Here is a 16123-nt window from a genome sequence, read left to right on the forward strand (position 1 = left end):
AATTAGTCTACATGCAGACAGAAGCTTCTGTGTAAATTTTAAAAAGAAAAATCAAATAAACTCAAAGAAGGATTTTTTTTTTCAATATTGTTTCTGTCAGTGCAATGTTAGAAACACATCATCGTCTGCATTAAGAACAAGACCTTTCAAATCAAAGCCTCCACACAGTTTTATAAAAATGTAAAACAGGTTTTTATTAAGCAAAACCAAAGTAGAAAAGTAGCTGTCAGAAGGCAGCAGTGCCTGGTTGGTGTAAGGCAGAGTTTGGCACACAGCTGACATAGTGTTTACAGAGAGAGACAGCACATGGTCTGTATGCCACAAAACAAGAGAGATTCCCTAGGAGCTTAGTACACTTTACAAAATGACAGCACAGCTCTCAATAAAGACATTCACCTGCTCTAGAACATAAATAAAATATTTCAAATTAGACAGAAGTGACACAACACACAAACCGATAACATATTCCCTTTGGTAGATCAAGGCTGGCTGGGACTTTCAGTTTCAGAGCAGCTGTTCCAGGCCACATTCACAGGACTCACACCTGTCCACGAACACATCAGCCAACCTGGCAGCCCTTTATAGTGCAAACCAGCCGAACGGAAAGATCAATGAAGTAAATGCAGTGCAGGAAACACTGTGTCAGGGTGTATGGAGATTAGAAGCACTGGCCTTGTAGGAAGTGTCTGACAGTCACACAGGTGCAGAACCGTTCCATATAAACTGGACACAGAGTAAAAATCACATTCAACATGCAACATTATGTTCTGACTGATTACAATCTGATTTTTTCCCCTCTTCTTCCACTACATCTGTGTTACCATTTTCACTACAGAAAACGACAGCAACCGCTGAAAATATCAAGTTTTGCTGAAGATTTGGATCATACAGTAAGGCAGGCCTGCTTGGTTCAAAAAAATTAATTAAAAAGTTTGCACCAAGCAAATTCTGTGAACAGTCAGTTTACAAAAATTCAGAGATTATTCAGTAGAACTGTTTACGTGGGGTAGCTGGGAGACAAATATAGAAACGAGTAAATAAGTAAATATCTATACTATGTCGAGTCCCTTAGTTTTGGTAACACCTGTGGGCACTTTCTAAAATTACTGTACATGCTGATTCCAGGTTTTTTTTTAAATTCTTGTAAAATAAACAAAGAAATTCAACTTTCATTTTTTCTGATTGTGTCATCCAGCACAGAAGATATTTCCGAGTTGTCTCTCCTTCTTCATGGTTGTGCTGTTTCCAGGACTTTATGTTGCAGTAAATGTGACAGAAAACAGGTTTCAGAGGGTACAAGAGGATGCAGAGGCTAAACCAGTGTGTGTTTATGAGCCGTGGTAGTGGTCTGCCTGCTTGCATCTGTGCTCTGCTTGGATGCTGCTGCTGCTGCTGCTGCTGCTGCTGCCGCCGTTGTCCTGGCGACTGCTGTCACTCACCTCCTCCGCTGTGTCCCCAAAGCCGTGGTAGTGTCCGTAACGCAGCGAATCCACACAGTCTGCTGCCATCATCCCCCAGCACGCCGGCCGGTGGGACACGCAGCTGGTGGGGCTGCTGGTCAGATGCAGCGAGCCGCACATGTCGGCTGAAGGCCGCTGAGGAGAAGCTGCCGGATGGTGAAGGACTGGAGGGGAGGACGGCGGGAGACGGCTGTCGGGCGGCTCTGGGTGAACCGGGGCAGCAGAAGGCAGGATGTGATGATGTCTGTCAGTTTTGGCACTGTCGTCTGCTTTTTAGAAACAAAGAATGAAATGAAATCTATTCCAAAGTACATGAAAAAATAGATACTAAAAAAACTAGGGACCCACCTGTGCTGAGCTCCTGTGCACACTCAGTGTTCATGCTCTCCATCTCCTCACCTGCACTGCTCTGAATGTGCAACACACCTGCAGCAGAAGGCAGCCAGTTCATATGTTATGTTTAAAGCTCTTAATTAGCACCAGTCTCTTCCATGAGGGTGGCGGGGTTCTACAGAAGCACTTTTCTAGCTGAACGTGCTGATTAGAAGAGATTTCTGATGTCATGTACTGCTGTGCACTGATCAGCGTGATACTAGATTTGAACTACACACCCAGAAGCCCACTAAAGATGATTTGAACTTAAAAAAATCTGACTGTGGGACTTTAGAAAGATGCCAAAGGTGGATGTACGAAAGATTGATAAAATAAAAGATTTGAATCCCAGTAATTTAAATCTAAACTGGTAGTTTTGAAGCAAATACTGTGAGACTTCTTACTTTAAGGTGATATAATTCTGAATCTTTAAAGTTCTATGAAAGTACAGCACAATTTGCTCTTTTATTGTACCAGTAACAGGGAAACATCTCTTTATTATATCATAGTTTGGCTCACAGCATGTAGTAGAACAACATTACATACAAAGAGTCGACACTTTTCTTACCATCAGCTCTCCTGGCTTTCTTCATGTGACCAGCGTCCGCGACGTTCAGCTGCCTCTTCCTGCTGAACAGACCCTGACCACAGGGGGCGCCGCCTCCATTCTGCGCTCCGTTCACATGGAGGCCGCCAAGCTGCTGCAGGTGCTTCTGGGCGTTGGAGATGAAGCAGAAACAGTCGTGGAAACCGTGAGCATGTGCCAGGTCTGCTGCCGTCTGCCCACTGGCATTCCTTAAACTAAACAACAGGAGAGAAGTGAGACAAACTGCTTCGGGTCGGACGTCAGAGTATTTCATCTCTAACAATCTGGTATATATAAGACATCTTTAATGTTGCAGGGGAAGATCATCATGACCAAACAAGAGGCATCAAATGACGCCAGACAGCCGAGTAAACAATAACAACATCTACTGAGTGTGGTCTTGACAGTCTTCTCCTGCAACACATTCATTTTTCTCTAAAATCTCACTGCTTGGTTGATAAACTGTACCTTACTGCTCAGAATGTGAACATGTCTGCAGCTACACTAAAAGAAAACTGAAATATGTCAAGAAATTAAGTATTTATACTTTGTTCTAATTAAAAATTGTATGGCCAAAAGCTAACAATCTATTCTTGTAGTACAAAGACACACAGTCCTGTTAACTGAGATATTAGTTGCATAAGTTCATTTAACTCACTTACATCAAATAACATGTCTTCTAACTTGGCTCTGTAACAATCACATTCACATATAATTTATCCTCCTCAACATCAGACAAATTAAAAGGACCAACAAAACTATTTTTTTAAAAAATTTAAAGTACCAATCAATATTTGAATATTCATTTTTAAAATAATATACATCACATATACAGTATATTTACCTCTGTGTAATGTTGCTTAAATTTCAAATGATTTAAAAGTTTATCATCTATTCTTTCCATTTATCATACTTAGGGTATTAGCTCTGATCTAACCAACAGTTTAGAGTTCGATATTAAAAACACAGGCCCCACTCAATGCAACAAAAGTCAGTAAGCTGATTTATTTTTTTGGTATGTTCACAGGTATTCATGGTTCCATCTCTAAATGGACCGTTAGCGGCACATCATCACACTCCCACCTCACTTTGTCAGGTTCACACAACATGCTGGATTCTATCTGCTCAGAACACACTGAGAAAGTTCTGGTGTTCATTTTACAACCAGTCGGCTGATTGGAAATTGTGCTCAATTTTGTTTCAGTGATCACAGTGTGTTTGGTTGGGGCCTGTATTTTTAATACAGTCTTGCTGGAATAGTCCTAAAAGAAGCATTTCATTTCATCTACCTCCTGACATGCTTTAAACTTGACATATTTCATGTCTATTTTGCTCCTATCCCTCAGCTACAGCACAATATTCCCTAAACTGAGACTGACTGTGATTTCTACGGTAACTCCTGAGGTGTCGGCATGAAGCTCAGTTTGTTGGCACAGTGTCTGAAAACAGTTGTAAGCTAAACATGCAGGCCTAGACATGACTATCATAATCATCAGTGCTTTCTTAGCATTGTAACCAATCACTGCAGGAAATACCTCGCCAGTTTGCCAGCTGCAGAAACTGTAGGAAGCGATAGTGAGCACTCATTGCCACAAGTGTAAGATGCTCGCAGATGCACGTGTGGCAGATTCTGCAGTGCCTATTTGGATTGCTCCCTCTTTCTGGGATTACTCGAGAAAATCATGTTCAAATTCAATGGCTGCAAAACATCAGAACGTGCAGGGTGTTTGTCTCTGCCAGCACAGTTTGAAAAATGAAGCTCATGGTTATCCTTACTTTACATTATTAGAAGACAAAAGCAAACCTAAATATTGACTTCAGAATGTAACATACTGTATGTAAGGATCAATCACACAGTGTTAGTTAAAAAAAACAAAAACTACATTTCTACACATCATCTTTTATGTTGCTGAAAAGCTCATGATGCATATTTAATGACAGATTTCATGTCCAAATCAACCACAACTGCTTTGATTTCTCTTGAAGTTAGATTCAATAAAAATGAGACATTAGAATTGCAGAAAATCTGAGGAGTCAGTGATTATTTGGCTGCTTTGGAGCAGCACAAAAATCCTGACATGGACACATTATCAGCTGATAAGGTTATGTTAGCAAACGCTTATTTATACGTCATTACTGGTTTAAAGTGGGGATTGATGTAACATATTTCTTTGGACACTTTAGATGTTGTTTTGTCTTTAAAGAAACTGCGGTTAAGGTCAAGTATCTGATAATTAACAGATGTTTCAGTTCTTTTCTAGCCCTCTGGACCTCAAGCGGTTTTGTGACTTTTTTCCCCTGTTATATTTCTCGTCACTGTTGGCTCATTTTTTTTTTTTTTTTTTTAAATGCGATATAAAGTCCTGCACCTCTGTGGATATAACCTTGACTACAAGGAGAGAAAACTCAAATGTATTTTGGGCAGCATGACACAGTTACAGAAAAAAAGAAACGTTGACTTGATTGTTCATCAAGATTTAAAAACTTTTTAAGAAAATATTTCCAAAAATGTTTTATTTTAAGCTTAGTTTTGGTTAAATTAACAGATGGAAACACACGTGACATATGGTTAAGTTAAAAGTCTAACAGTTCTGTTTCTACAATGTCTTGTCACAAATGGTTTCACTACAACGAATTTGCAAAGATAACACGTATTTCAAACTCTTTGGCGAGTTTTAGGGTTTAAATTCAGGTACTAGAATACTATGAGATACTTGGTATTTCTTTCACCCAATTTAAAGACTGAATAACAAACACTTGTACAGCTAACATGTATGCAACAGTGCCCCCTGTGCACGCATTTTATTTCCTTATTTTGAGGAATATCAATTAAAGGATTATCTCTGATGCATCAATATTTAATTTGGACACAACAGGCATAAAGGAGCTCTGCCTAAATACATAAAGATAGACCGCAGAATCTGTTTTCAAGAGAAACCAAAGACCTACAATAAGCTTGTGGTGTAATATAGTTCTACAAAATTAAGAACTCTTTCTATTTAAATAGAAACACATGAGCTTTTCCGCTTGTGTCATCATGTCCACATTTTCACTGCCTATCTCTATCATATTACATTTTACCTGTGCAGCTGTTGAAGAAAACACAACACACACACAAATAACATCACAGTCAAGCTACAATAAACTCTGTGTGGAATATGCCTCAACTGTAAGAATCCTCTTCACATCAGCTGGTTCGGAAGAGAACGGACGCTGAAATATCTGGAGTATTTCTACACCTCTGCAAATCCTGTAGTGTCTGTGGGAGATAAACTTGTTGTTATGTTGTCAGGTCAATTAATAATTCCATTTAATCTCAGGGCAGGTTGCTGTGTTTAAGACTCTTTTGAGAAGCGAGAGTTAATATCTTAAATAAAGGTCCATTTACACTTATAGGAAAATTATTCAAAGCCATTCACAAATTGGTCAATTTTTATTTGACCAATAAGCTTCTTTATGCCAGAAATGACACAAACAAGTGACAAAAGACAGTAAGACACTGTGTGGGAAATGTTAGTGGTGAATTTCTCCGCTACACTGCAGTGAAACGACATTACTCATAATGAAACCACCAACAAATGACTGTACCAGAGTCGAAAGTAAACCGTCGTGGCCTGTTTTCTCCCAAACAGCTGATGTGACAAGAGCAGACGGAAAATACATCCAAACCACAGCAGCAGCAAAACATCTGCAAAGCCAGGAAGTACGACAGCAAAGTAAAAAAACAAAATATAAGGCTGCTGGTTCAAATCCAGGCTCTTAATGATTCAGAATATCTTTAAAGTCACCTGTAGAGTTCTGATCCAACTCTGGATGGTCAGAAATGATTTGGTTTTAGTGGCACCAACAGACTTGAGCTGCTGCTGTGGTTCACACTCAGTGTAACAGAGCTGTCGTGTTGCTGCACACAGGACGGACGGCAGGATACTTACTGAGGTTTCGCTCCTGCTATCAACAGAACCTGGACACACTCCAAACTACCTGAGCGAGCTGCCTTGTGAATGGGAGCCTCACCTACAAAGTCCTGAAAACAAAATGGAAAAGTCTGTGGAGATCCAGATGATAATGAAGGCTACTGCATTGCATATTTAAATTAAATAGCGTACAATAGTATACAAGCAAGTTACTGAGCAGTCTGAGGCTGGAAGTGGATATAAGGATGTGTGTATTTACGCGTAGCTGCAGGATTACATTGAAACTTTAATTAGGTTTGATGAAAATAACTGTAAACACTTAGAGAACGATGCTGGGAAAAGCAACAATAGGACTACTGTGGTGTTGTGTCTCTTCCAAAAAAACATCTTTAGATAGAATGAAACCCTGCAAGGAGAGATGGAATATTCATCTATTCAGGTTCACTAACTAACAAATCTATTTCCAGAGGAAGCATCTATTATCTACATGAATAAAACCAGTCCTATTTTCATTGAGCAGACTTGTGTTGATATATCAGATACGCTTTTTAGCACAAGAATTGCATCACCATGAAACTTCCCCAGTTGACTACTTACATTAACAGATTTTTTTTTGTATTACTAACTTTCTGAAATGTTATCTGCAAATAAGGTTTATCTGCATGAACTGAATGAAGCTAGAAATACATCCCTGGGGCTTTGGATTAATTATATGAATAGCTTTCCACTGTAGTGCACACAAAGGAGAGATTCAAATTAATAAATTCATATACAACAGACTTTAAATAGCACACATCCGACCTGTGGCTGCACAGACTGACCTGCTTGTTGACGTCAGCTCCAGCCTGAGTCAGCCAAACCACGCAGTGAGGATGTCCTCCGAACGCTGCAGTGTGTGTCGGTGTCTGGTTGAAGCGGCTGGTCACCGTGTTCACCTCACATCCCATCTGCACCAGCTGCACCACGCACTCCAGCTGTGAGCACAGAACTGATAGTCACAAAACAGCTGCAGGTAACAGAGATGCAGGTAAACCATCGCATGTCAGGGGCAAGTGTAAAACTGAAAGAGCCTCTTTGTTTGGAAAACATCTCCAATTATCCTGTAACACGTGAGCCACTATGGGGTTGAGAGGTGCAGGAGCAACAGGTTTAGTTGATAGGATCATTTTGAAGGACATCTCAGCTCCTAAAATGCAATGTGGAATATGCCACATCAGGAGCAGGACTGACAAATCTGTGCATACAATATAAATCACTCAAAGATACTGTTCTGCTCATTTTATAGAGATAAAATAACAGCAGCAGGCTCGAACAAAATGAACAGAAGATGGAGCTGCGCAACATGTCATTTTCGGTAAACATCACTTTTAAATGACAGCTCTGAAGCTCGGGTGTCTAATTTTGTATGCTTCTAGGGAGATTCTGCAGGACTGGCTGTCAACCAAAATCCTACGACTTGCTCCTCTCACAGGAGGAAATGTTGGAGGGACGTTAGGTGTGACTTGATACTGAACAACCTGATGCTGCTGGCAACATTTTTAATCCAAATGGAGAAGAAACATTGTGGATAGTTATCCCAGCACTTTCAAATGAATGAAAGAGAAGACTCCATATAAGCAGCTGAAAATATTCACTGACCTCTTGTGTACATATGGATGAACCCATATTTCCTTTTTTTATTTTTTAAATTTATCTTGATTTTCATTTATTTTATTATATTATGATTCCATTTATTTTTTGTCTCTTCCTTGTTCCTTTTGCTGGCGTTACAGGTGGGATGGCACAATACAAACTGACAAATCAAAACAGAGGATGGCGTCAGGTACCGAATCATAAAAGACATGAACACTTCCGGGTTTCCTGGCGAATGTTTGGCGCCTGAGCGGTGATTGGCTACACTGGAACCAATTAAAACGCTCAAAGCCGTTATTTTACTTTTTTTTTTTCTCCCATGAGACCTTTATTAGAGCAACAAGCAGACATGACTGTATTAGGGCAGCACTTATAACACTGAATGTTTCTATTAAATAACGTTTCTACGTGCTAGCTGCGACTTTACAGTAAAATTATTACGAGACCAAGTTGCAAAGTTGACAGCAGTATGCTAAAATGACTACTAAGTGGGGGTAAAGTTTGCCATGACGAATATCCTCCCTCAGTGAGTTTTGCTCTTTGTGAGGAAAACCTTTAGCCTAAATCCCTTAATCTAGCTGCTATCCTAATCCCTACCTGTCCATAGTGAGCAGCCCAGTGGATGGGGGTCCATCCGTAGCAGGAGTCCTCAGCCGTCAGATGAGCCTGGTTTGACAGTGACAGCAGCGCCCCGACGTCCCCGTCCCGACAGGCTCGGTGGACGGGGAACCGGCGGATGAACACCTCATCGCCGGAGAAGTCTGGTTCTACTTCCACAGACATGAGCGGCAGGCAGAGGTGCTTCTCTCCTGTGTTCCCGGTCCCAGAGCAGACTGAGGAGGTTCAAACACAAAGGAAGAGGAGATAAGCTTCTCTGCACGTCTGGGGGGCATCACAAAACCCGGACTGGAGTCCAACTACCGCGGCGCTCCGTTAGTTTACACGGTTTCGGCTAAAAACCGGTCAGGAACATTCCGCCGCCGTGCCACCTACAGGTCGGAGGGAGAGCTAGAAATTATACTCACAAGTAAGCACGATAATTTGTGCGTAATTCTCTTTATTTGATATTAGTAATTTAGTAATTATCTGTGTTTAACTGAACAACGAAGCTCTTTAGCTGTATAAGCATTTAACAATGAAACATGTTTTAGCTAACTGTTCCGCCAGCTTTGGTGGCTAATTTATGGCTGTCACATTATCACAGTGAAGGAAGAAAGGGGAAAAAATGTGTGTGTAATTCACTTTACTTAATATCAGTAATTTAATAATTATCTAATGTTTAACTGAACAATGCGAAACTCTTTAGCTGTATAAGCATTTAACACTGAAACGTGTTTTAGCTAACTGCGCTGTCATGCTAGCTTTGGTGGCTAATTTATGGCTGTCACATTATCAAATTTAATTCAAATAACTTTATTTATCCCATGGAGAAAATTCAAATAAGGGAGAATATTAAGGAAGAATATGTGTGTAATTCTCTTTTTAAAAAATATAAGTAATTTAGGTATTATTCGAAGCTCCTTACCTGTATAAATATTTAACAGTGAAACGTGTTTTAGCTAACCGTGCTATCATGTTAGCTTTGGTTGCTCAGGTATAGCAGTTACATGATCACATGTGAGGAACAATATGTAAGTAATTCTCTTTTAAAATAATAATAATAATAATACACAGTACTTATATGGCACTTTTCAAAAGTTTTACTTTTACAAAGTAAAAAATATTAGTAATTATATATTTTTCACTGAACAACTCAAAGCTGTTTAGCTGTACAAACACGTTTAACACTGAAACAAGTTTAAGCTAACTTTGCTATCATGCTAACTTTGGTGGCAGATGTGTGGCTGTTACATTATCACAATCCTGTGCTGAACAGACGGATGTTACAGTTTATTTGTTCTACAGACAACCCAACAGTCTCCTAAGAGTCATCAACAGAAGCCGAATAAGACCCTCAACACACCGACTGTAAGATGGCAGCATTATTAGGCAAGAAGTCACTGGTTGTGAATCATGGATCAAACGTAAAACAGGTAAACAGTCACTGACAGAAACTAGCATCCTGCACATCTGTTCAGACTGGTATCAAGGACAAATTCAAGCACTCAGGCTTTCTATTGTATTGTCCCCAGTTCAATTCAACACAATATTGTCTGGTTTTGACTGTTTTTTGTGTGTGGACCCCATTAGACCAGGTCCAGACCTAAAACATTTAGATATATTATCTTTATTTTGTATGTTCACAAATTTAATAAGTTTCACAAATCAGACATTGTGTTTGTAGACATGTTAGCCTCTGCAGTCTATACATAGCTGATTTAGATCTGGCAATGAAATCTCCCTTTTCTTGAAATTTGTAATCTGATGTAAACATTAGATTTTGTATTCTATCAGGTTGTTTCCTGTTCATAAATGTGTTTAGTATCTCACTTGGTCACACAGCTCCTACCTTTTAAAGTTTTGTTTGTCATTGAGGTTGTTTACCTTTTTTTTCTTCCCTCAGGATAGTTTTGTCAGAGTGCGGAAAAGAGATTTAGAGAAGTTAACCACAGAAGTCATGCAGCTCAGAGAGTTCCTGCCTCGAGTTCTGAACGGGGAACTGATTCAAATGCTGCAAAAAGCCCGAACAAGTCAGACAAGTATGTTCCCAGTACACTTCACCTACTTTTACATCTACTTTGTACAGAAACTGATATATAAAAGTAGATGTTGTGCTCGCTTTATGTGCATTGTCTGCTGATTGTAAGACAAGAATAACTAGAGTTTATATTGATAGACATTTCATACAGTGTCACATATTTCATATGTAAAACAAAGTAAAATATTCGTCTAGTTGGTTGTATGTGGCATCAAACATCACCTGCACGTTAATATTTCATGATACAGTTACCTCCTTTGACAAGGTATTTCTACATATAGTGCCACCTCTCAGTTTTGTCTAACCGTTGGACCAACAAGAATTGTTTGTGTGAGCTTATCTTCCTCTCATCCTGCTGTGATATGAGCCCTCTGGTTAACATCCGTGAGAAAGACAAGATAAGGCACCAAGGTCATACTGGGCCTGCTGTGCACAAACCAGAGTGGATGTGAAATATGCAATAAGAATAACATACCCAGTGTCAGCAGTAAAACATTGTAAACCCAGTAAAATGCAGAAATTCCATCACAGTATCTATGTCCATGCTACCAGGATGTTTGGAAATCACAGCTGCATTTAATGTTGTTTCACAGGTTTTCTAACTTTCCAATCAGTGATCACAGGTGTTCCACTGGGTTTGTACTTTGGGGCCTGTTAATCTAACACTAGTGTTTTTAAGCTTTCATTCTTACAGTTTGCTAGTGGTTACTGCACTGTTGATTTAAATTGTTTTCATAATGCCATGCCTTCTGAAAACGACTGTTATAAGGTGTTATGGAAGAGCTGATGGAAGTTTTGTGCTAAGGTTATTCTGTTTAAGCTTTTTAAAGTTTGCATTTTTTTGTTGCTAGGTTGTGTTTAGTAATACAGAAAATAAATAATGTTCCATAGGTTATATAATTGTCTCACAGCATGCTAGTGTTAGCATGTTGTTAAATGTGTATGCAGAACACAGCTGGTAGTTGGAGTCTATAGTGAGTAAAGTTCCAGTTAATTTTCAGTGTATATATATATGACTTGACCTGGTTGACCCACAAACCTCCGTGTGAATGTTTGTGTGAAGTGAAGGAGCATCTTGTGCAGGAACAAGAGCAGCTGCGACAGGAGTGTCTTCACCTTCAGTCCCGGCTGGATGCAGTACAGACTGAATGTCAGAGAGAGAGGGAGGTGAGAGAGGAGCAGCAGCACAGTGTCTGACTGGAAGTACTGAAAAAAGAGATCACTCTGCTTCTATAGAGATACAGATAGCATATGGTACCAAAATACTGCACTTAGTGGATGAAGACTGTCTGTCTGGCGTTACCTCTCCCATTGTTTTATTTTATACGGCCATCTTACTGTGCAATACCATTTGTGTGTGGACTCATTTAGGACAAGCTGTTGTTGCGTGAGCAGCTGTGGCAGAGTGGAACTGAGCTGCAGCAGCAGGCCGACTTCTGCTCCGGTCTGGGATCTGCAGCCTGCAGTCTGCTGTGGAGCTGCTCTGCCAGAGAGGACACGGTCACGCTGTGGCTGGCTGATGTGAGTCGACTCCACAAGTAAAATCATTACAGAGTATCGCACTTAACTGTCACAAATGTGATCTGTGACCCAGCTGACTGCTGGAGTTGTGCTGTGTGTGCTGATGGTGCAGGGGAAGCTGCAGTCCTTCCTGACTGTAGCTGCTCAGACTCTAGAGAGCTTTGTTAGCTCTCTGGATGAAGAGATGAAGACTCAAACTGAGGACCACAACTCCCATGAGCACCAGTTTGTGTTGGCGCTGGCTGGGACCATTACTAGTGAGTATATTTGCACACCTTTTCTATTGGTCGCCTCCTGTACATTAGTAAGTTTTATACAACATATTGTTGCCTGGAGTCACAGCAACTCATGACTCAGGTGTGAATCTCATTTCTGGACACCAGTTAATATGTATGCAGCTCACAAGTCACTGTGCCAACGTCACACAGCACAGAGGCATTTAAAATGGGTGCAGAGTAGCATTTGATGTAGAACAATCGTGGCATTGTCATTCTATCAAATGTCTCGGTGGCTAAATGCAGCATAAACTGAAAATAGGCTCGTTTGAGATGAAATGGGCCTCGCCTGTAAAGCGGATTAAATCAAGAGGTATCAGCAGGAGGCAGGCAGGCAAGACAGACAGAAACAGTTCGTGCATTTATTAAAATGTTGTTAGACTCATCAGTTTCAACACAGTTTCTGATTATGACATAGCAGCCGATTGAAAGAATGTGCAGGTGATTGGTGATGTGTGTTCATGGTTCAGCCTCCATTTCACATAGAGTTCTCATGTACATCAGCATCAGATCAATTAGCAGCTGTGTATAAATACATCATCATGACATCAGAGCAAGTCGAGACCAAGTCAGACTGAAATCTAACCGACGTGCATTTTACTGTGAAGATCGATTCTGCACAGGTCTGGTTCATCCCAGACATTTGTGAAGTTTCATTGTCTCCAGACCAGATGTCCCTCAATCACCTGACTTCACTTTATTTCCCACCAATCAGACATAGCAGCAGTGGCTTGTGGGCGGGACTTGCTGTCCAGCTCAGCACACGTCTTACTGGACACTCTGATGAAACTTCTGGAGCTGATGAAGCCTGGAGTCTTCCCCAAACTCAAAGTGTATGTGGAGCTCTGATAGAATACATCACAGAAAGCTCTGCTAGTTTGACTTCTGCTTATATTTTCTACCACAGAAGGCCTTAAATACACAACTTCTTTCACAGCCTCAACATGAAATATGTATCCTTACTATAGTATACTGTTGAATACCTGAGTGTTCTGATCAAAAGCTTTATACTAACCTGGACATGATCTGCATGAACATTATTGGACTTTATAGTGCTGACCAGCCTCCATCTGTGCACACATTCAGTACTTCTTGACCTTTTAAAAGCACAAGAGAAGGATTTTAGAGATGCATCCAGGCATGTTAGTGTGTAGCTGTGGGCAGCAGGTGTCAGTGCTGTACCTCTGCAGTACACAATAGTACTCTGGTTAAACTCACTCTGGTGCTGTTTTGCTGCAGGCTGATGCTGATGGCTCTTTACAATGTGAGTATCAATGTCAAAGGACTGAAGTACATCAGTGGGAACCAGGGACTGATGCCTCTCATCTGGACCCTGCTGGATGGTAAGGACACTTTATTTTTTTATATCTTACAATTGTATAATGCTTCTTGGATGTTTTATTCTATTATTATTGTCTTTATTAATGGTTTATTGTTGTTCAATGTTTTTTGTCTTTATAAGATGTTTTTTTTTCTTTGTCTTAAAGTTTTATTGACCTAGTATATGCTTGTTGTTGTTTTTGTTTGTCTGTTTTACAGTAGCCATGTGCAACACAACACAGTAGAAACATGGAATTTATATGTTTGCCCTTAAGATAGTCATCAATAAAAAAAAATACAAAATTCTGACATCTATAAATGATTGCCGGTCCGCGTCCCGGTGGGGGCACCGGAATCTTTCTGCGTGGAGTTTGCATGTTCTCCCCGTGCAGCGTGAGTTCTCTCCGGGTTCTCCGGCTTCCTCTCACACAGTCCAAAAACATGTTGAGGTTAATTGGTGATTCTAAATTGTCCGTAGGTGTGAATGTGAGTGTGCTTGGTTGTCTGTCTCTAAGTGTAGCCCTGTGATAGACTGGTTACCTGTCCAGGGTGTCCCCTGCCTTCGCCCTAAGTCGGCTGGGATAGACTCCAGCCCCCCATGACCCTAGTGAGGATTAAGCGGTGTATAGATAATGGATGGATGGATCTATAAATGATTCTAAAATGCTAAATTATAGTGTTTCCTGTTAAGACCAAGCTCTAAAAAGTTTTAAAGCAACATATTTTTGATCTATGACTAACTCTGTCTGACATTTAAGTGATGAATTATTTTTAATTTAAGTAAATTCAGCTTGGTAGTCTAAAAAAAGCAGCCACATCTTGCTCTGTTCTCAAAAAAAAAAACAGTTAATGTAACATGAAGGTGATATTGTAAGACACGCAGCCCTTTTCCAGAGTGCATTTTGACATGTACCAGCAGCAAAATGACCGTTTTAAACAATTCAATAAATGATGTCTGAATTCAGTTTCATTTCTTGCTGTTGCGCGTGCTGGCTTACTTTCATACTGACATGACTTGCTGGGACACTTGAATAGAACAGAACCACTGTTAATGAGATTACTAACACATTTCCTGCTATGACAAGTCAAAATTTCTGCAGTGAGAAAGACCTAGTGGAGAACTGTGAATGAGGCTGTGTGAAAATGATCCTGCAAAGACCAAAACCAAATACAACAGTCTTCTTTGGGGACAATAAGTTTCATACAGATCATACTGCTAAATAATCCAGCTGTGTTCTCTGTTTGTGTGACAGATGGACACTGGGAGGTGTGTCTCCACTCCCTGCGTCTCCTGCAGTCGGTGATGTTGGAGGACGACGTGCTGCTGATGTTGAGCTCCTCTCTGCTGGATCCAGACCTTCACGCTCGTGTCATCTGGCTCACCTCCAGTGCGCAGCCCAGCCTCAGACTGGCTGCCCAGCAGACGATGGATGACCTGAAGGCCTTACAGCAGGTACCTCAGTCAACATGATAAGATAAGTGTAATTCCCTGGAAGCACAGGCGGACACAAGTGGTTTTCCTGCGACTGAGTTATTCGAAGACTTCTCTCCAGATCATCCATGAAAACTAAACACACATTAACGAGAAATATCGACCATGTTAGCTTAACATAAAACAATAGCATGCACAACATGTCAATTAACATTATACTAGAGTAAAATATAGACAAATAAAATAAAATACCTTGTTGGCTGCATGCTACAAAAAAGGGAATTGTCTTTGAGGCTCTCCTACAACCAGCATAAACCTTTCACCGGTGCATATGATGTACTTGCTTGCTCGCATATAAGAGTCCTACTCATGCGAGAGCAGCCCAACGTCACACATGTCCAGTTCAAGGACCATCGAAAAGTTGAAAATCTGTCAATGCTCTCTGTTTATGCAGATTCTGGCTCTGGTGAAATGTGTCATTTTATCGATTCTTTTAAAAATGCATTCTTATGCATCACTCATCAAAAACATTTTTGGCTGTTTAGTGAGCTATTCTTGTGTGTGTGTGTGGGAGCATTAAAGTGAAGGCTGTGTGTTTTCAGGGCCGGGGAAGTAAACAGAACAGTGTCTGACGCAGATCCTTCATCATCAGTCCAGTCCTCCTCATGTTAAACTCTCCTCATGTAATGCTGGACCGTTCTGTGTTTGTGCTCCATGTGCAGTGAGAAGAAAAGGGAGAGAGGAAAGTTTCCAAGTTTTCTATGTCTAAACTTTTGTAACCTTTTTTACCAGCATTGTTCACTGTTTAAATTCTGATTTGTTCATAGTATCGTGTTTTGCTACCGTCTTACATACAGGTTTGTTTACACACATTAAATTGGATGTTTGCACTCCGTCTCAGCACAGCAGTCTTTGTGTTTTCGTAGAAACGTCCCATGACAGTTCTCTGATACGTCTGAAATCCATCATCATA

At 40.4% G+C, this 16123-nt stretch overlaps 2 protein-coding genes across 3 annotated transcripts; one reads left to right on the forward strand and one right to left on the reverse strand.

The window, feature by feature from the left end:
* Positions 1 to 168: 168 nt before the first annotated feature.
* Positions 169 to 8858, reverse strand: LOC103355857 (ankyrin repeat domain-containing protein 10-like). 2 transcript variants are annotated; one of them, XM_008279786.1, is made up of 7 exons: positions 8562 to 8858; positions 7154 to 7306; positions 6351 to 6442; positions 5587 to 5677; positions 2401 to 2545; positions 1809 to 1886; positions 169 to 1726 (listed from the first exon to the last, which is right to left on the reverse strand). In XM_008279786.1, exons 1-7 carry the CDS (start codon positions 8745 to 8747, stop codon positions 1329 to 1331), a joined length of 1143 nt encoding a protein of 380 aa, XP_008278008.1. In that variant the 5' UTR covers positions 8748 to 8858; the 3' UTR covers positions 169 to 1328. The 2 variants fall into 2 exon arrangements, with proteins under 2 accessions (XP_008278008.1, XP_008278009.1); XM_008279787.1 differs by lacking the exon at positions 5587 to 5677 and having other exon boundaries at positions 2401 to 2633; positions 8562 to 8855.
* A 679-nt stretch (positions 8859 to 9537) lies between these two features.
* On the forward strand, positions 9538 to 16040 carry hsf2bp (heat shock transcription factor 2 binding protein). The gene is made up of 9 exons (XM_008279812.1): positions 9538 to 9558; positions 10468 to 10603; positions 11666 to 11769; positions 11974 to 12123; positions 12236 to 12380; positions 13114 to 13231; positions 13638 to 13741; positions 14972 to 15171; positions 15753 to 16040. Exons 1-9 carry the CDS (start codon positions 9538 to 9540, stop codon positions 15780 to 15782), a joined length of 1008 nt encoding a protein of 335 aa, XP_008278034.1. The 3' UTR covers positions 15783 to 16040.
* The last annotated feature ends 83 nt before the right edge of the window (positions 16041 to 16123 follow it).

The sequence above is a fragment of the Stegastes partitus genome, unplaced genomic scaffold, assembly GCF_000690725.1.
Source record: "Stegastes partitus isolate 25-593 unplaced genomic scaffold, Stegastes_partitus-1.0.2 Scaffold170, whole genome shotgun sequence".
NCBI lineage: Eukaryota > Metazoa > Chordata > Actinopteri > Pomacentridae > Stegastes > Stegastes partitus.

Bases quoted from the DNA above. Each gene is read 5' to 3' on its own strand.
- LOC103355857 (XM_008279786.1), bottom strand. From the start codon at position 8,747: ATGTCTGTGGAAGTAGAACCAGACTTCTCCGGCGATGAGGTGTTCATC. The intron at 7,307-8,561 runs GTAGGGATTAGG...CTGTGCTCACAG, and splicing joins GGGCTGCTCACTATGGACAG to CTGGAGTGCGTGGTGCAGCT. The intron at 6,443-7,153 runs GTCAGTCTGTGC...TTTTGTTTTCAG, and splicing joins GAGCTGACGTCAACAAGCAG to GACTTTGTAGGTGAGGCTCC.
- hsf2bp (XM_008279812.1), top strand. From the start codon at position 9,538: ATGTTAGCTTTGGTTGCTCAG. The intron at 12,124-12,235 runs GTGAGTCGACTC...CTGATGGTGCAG, and splicing joins TCACGCTGTGGCTGGCTGAT to GGGAAGCTGCAGTCCTTCCT. The intron at 15,172-15,752 runs GTACCTCAGTCA...GTGTGTTTTCAG, and splicing joins ACCTGAAGGCCTTACAGCAG to GGCCGGGGAAGTAAACAGAA.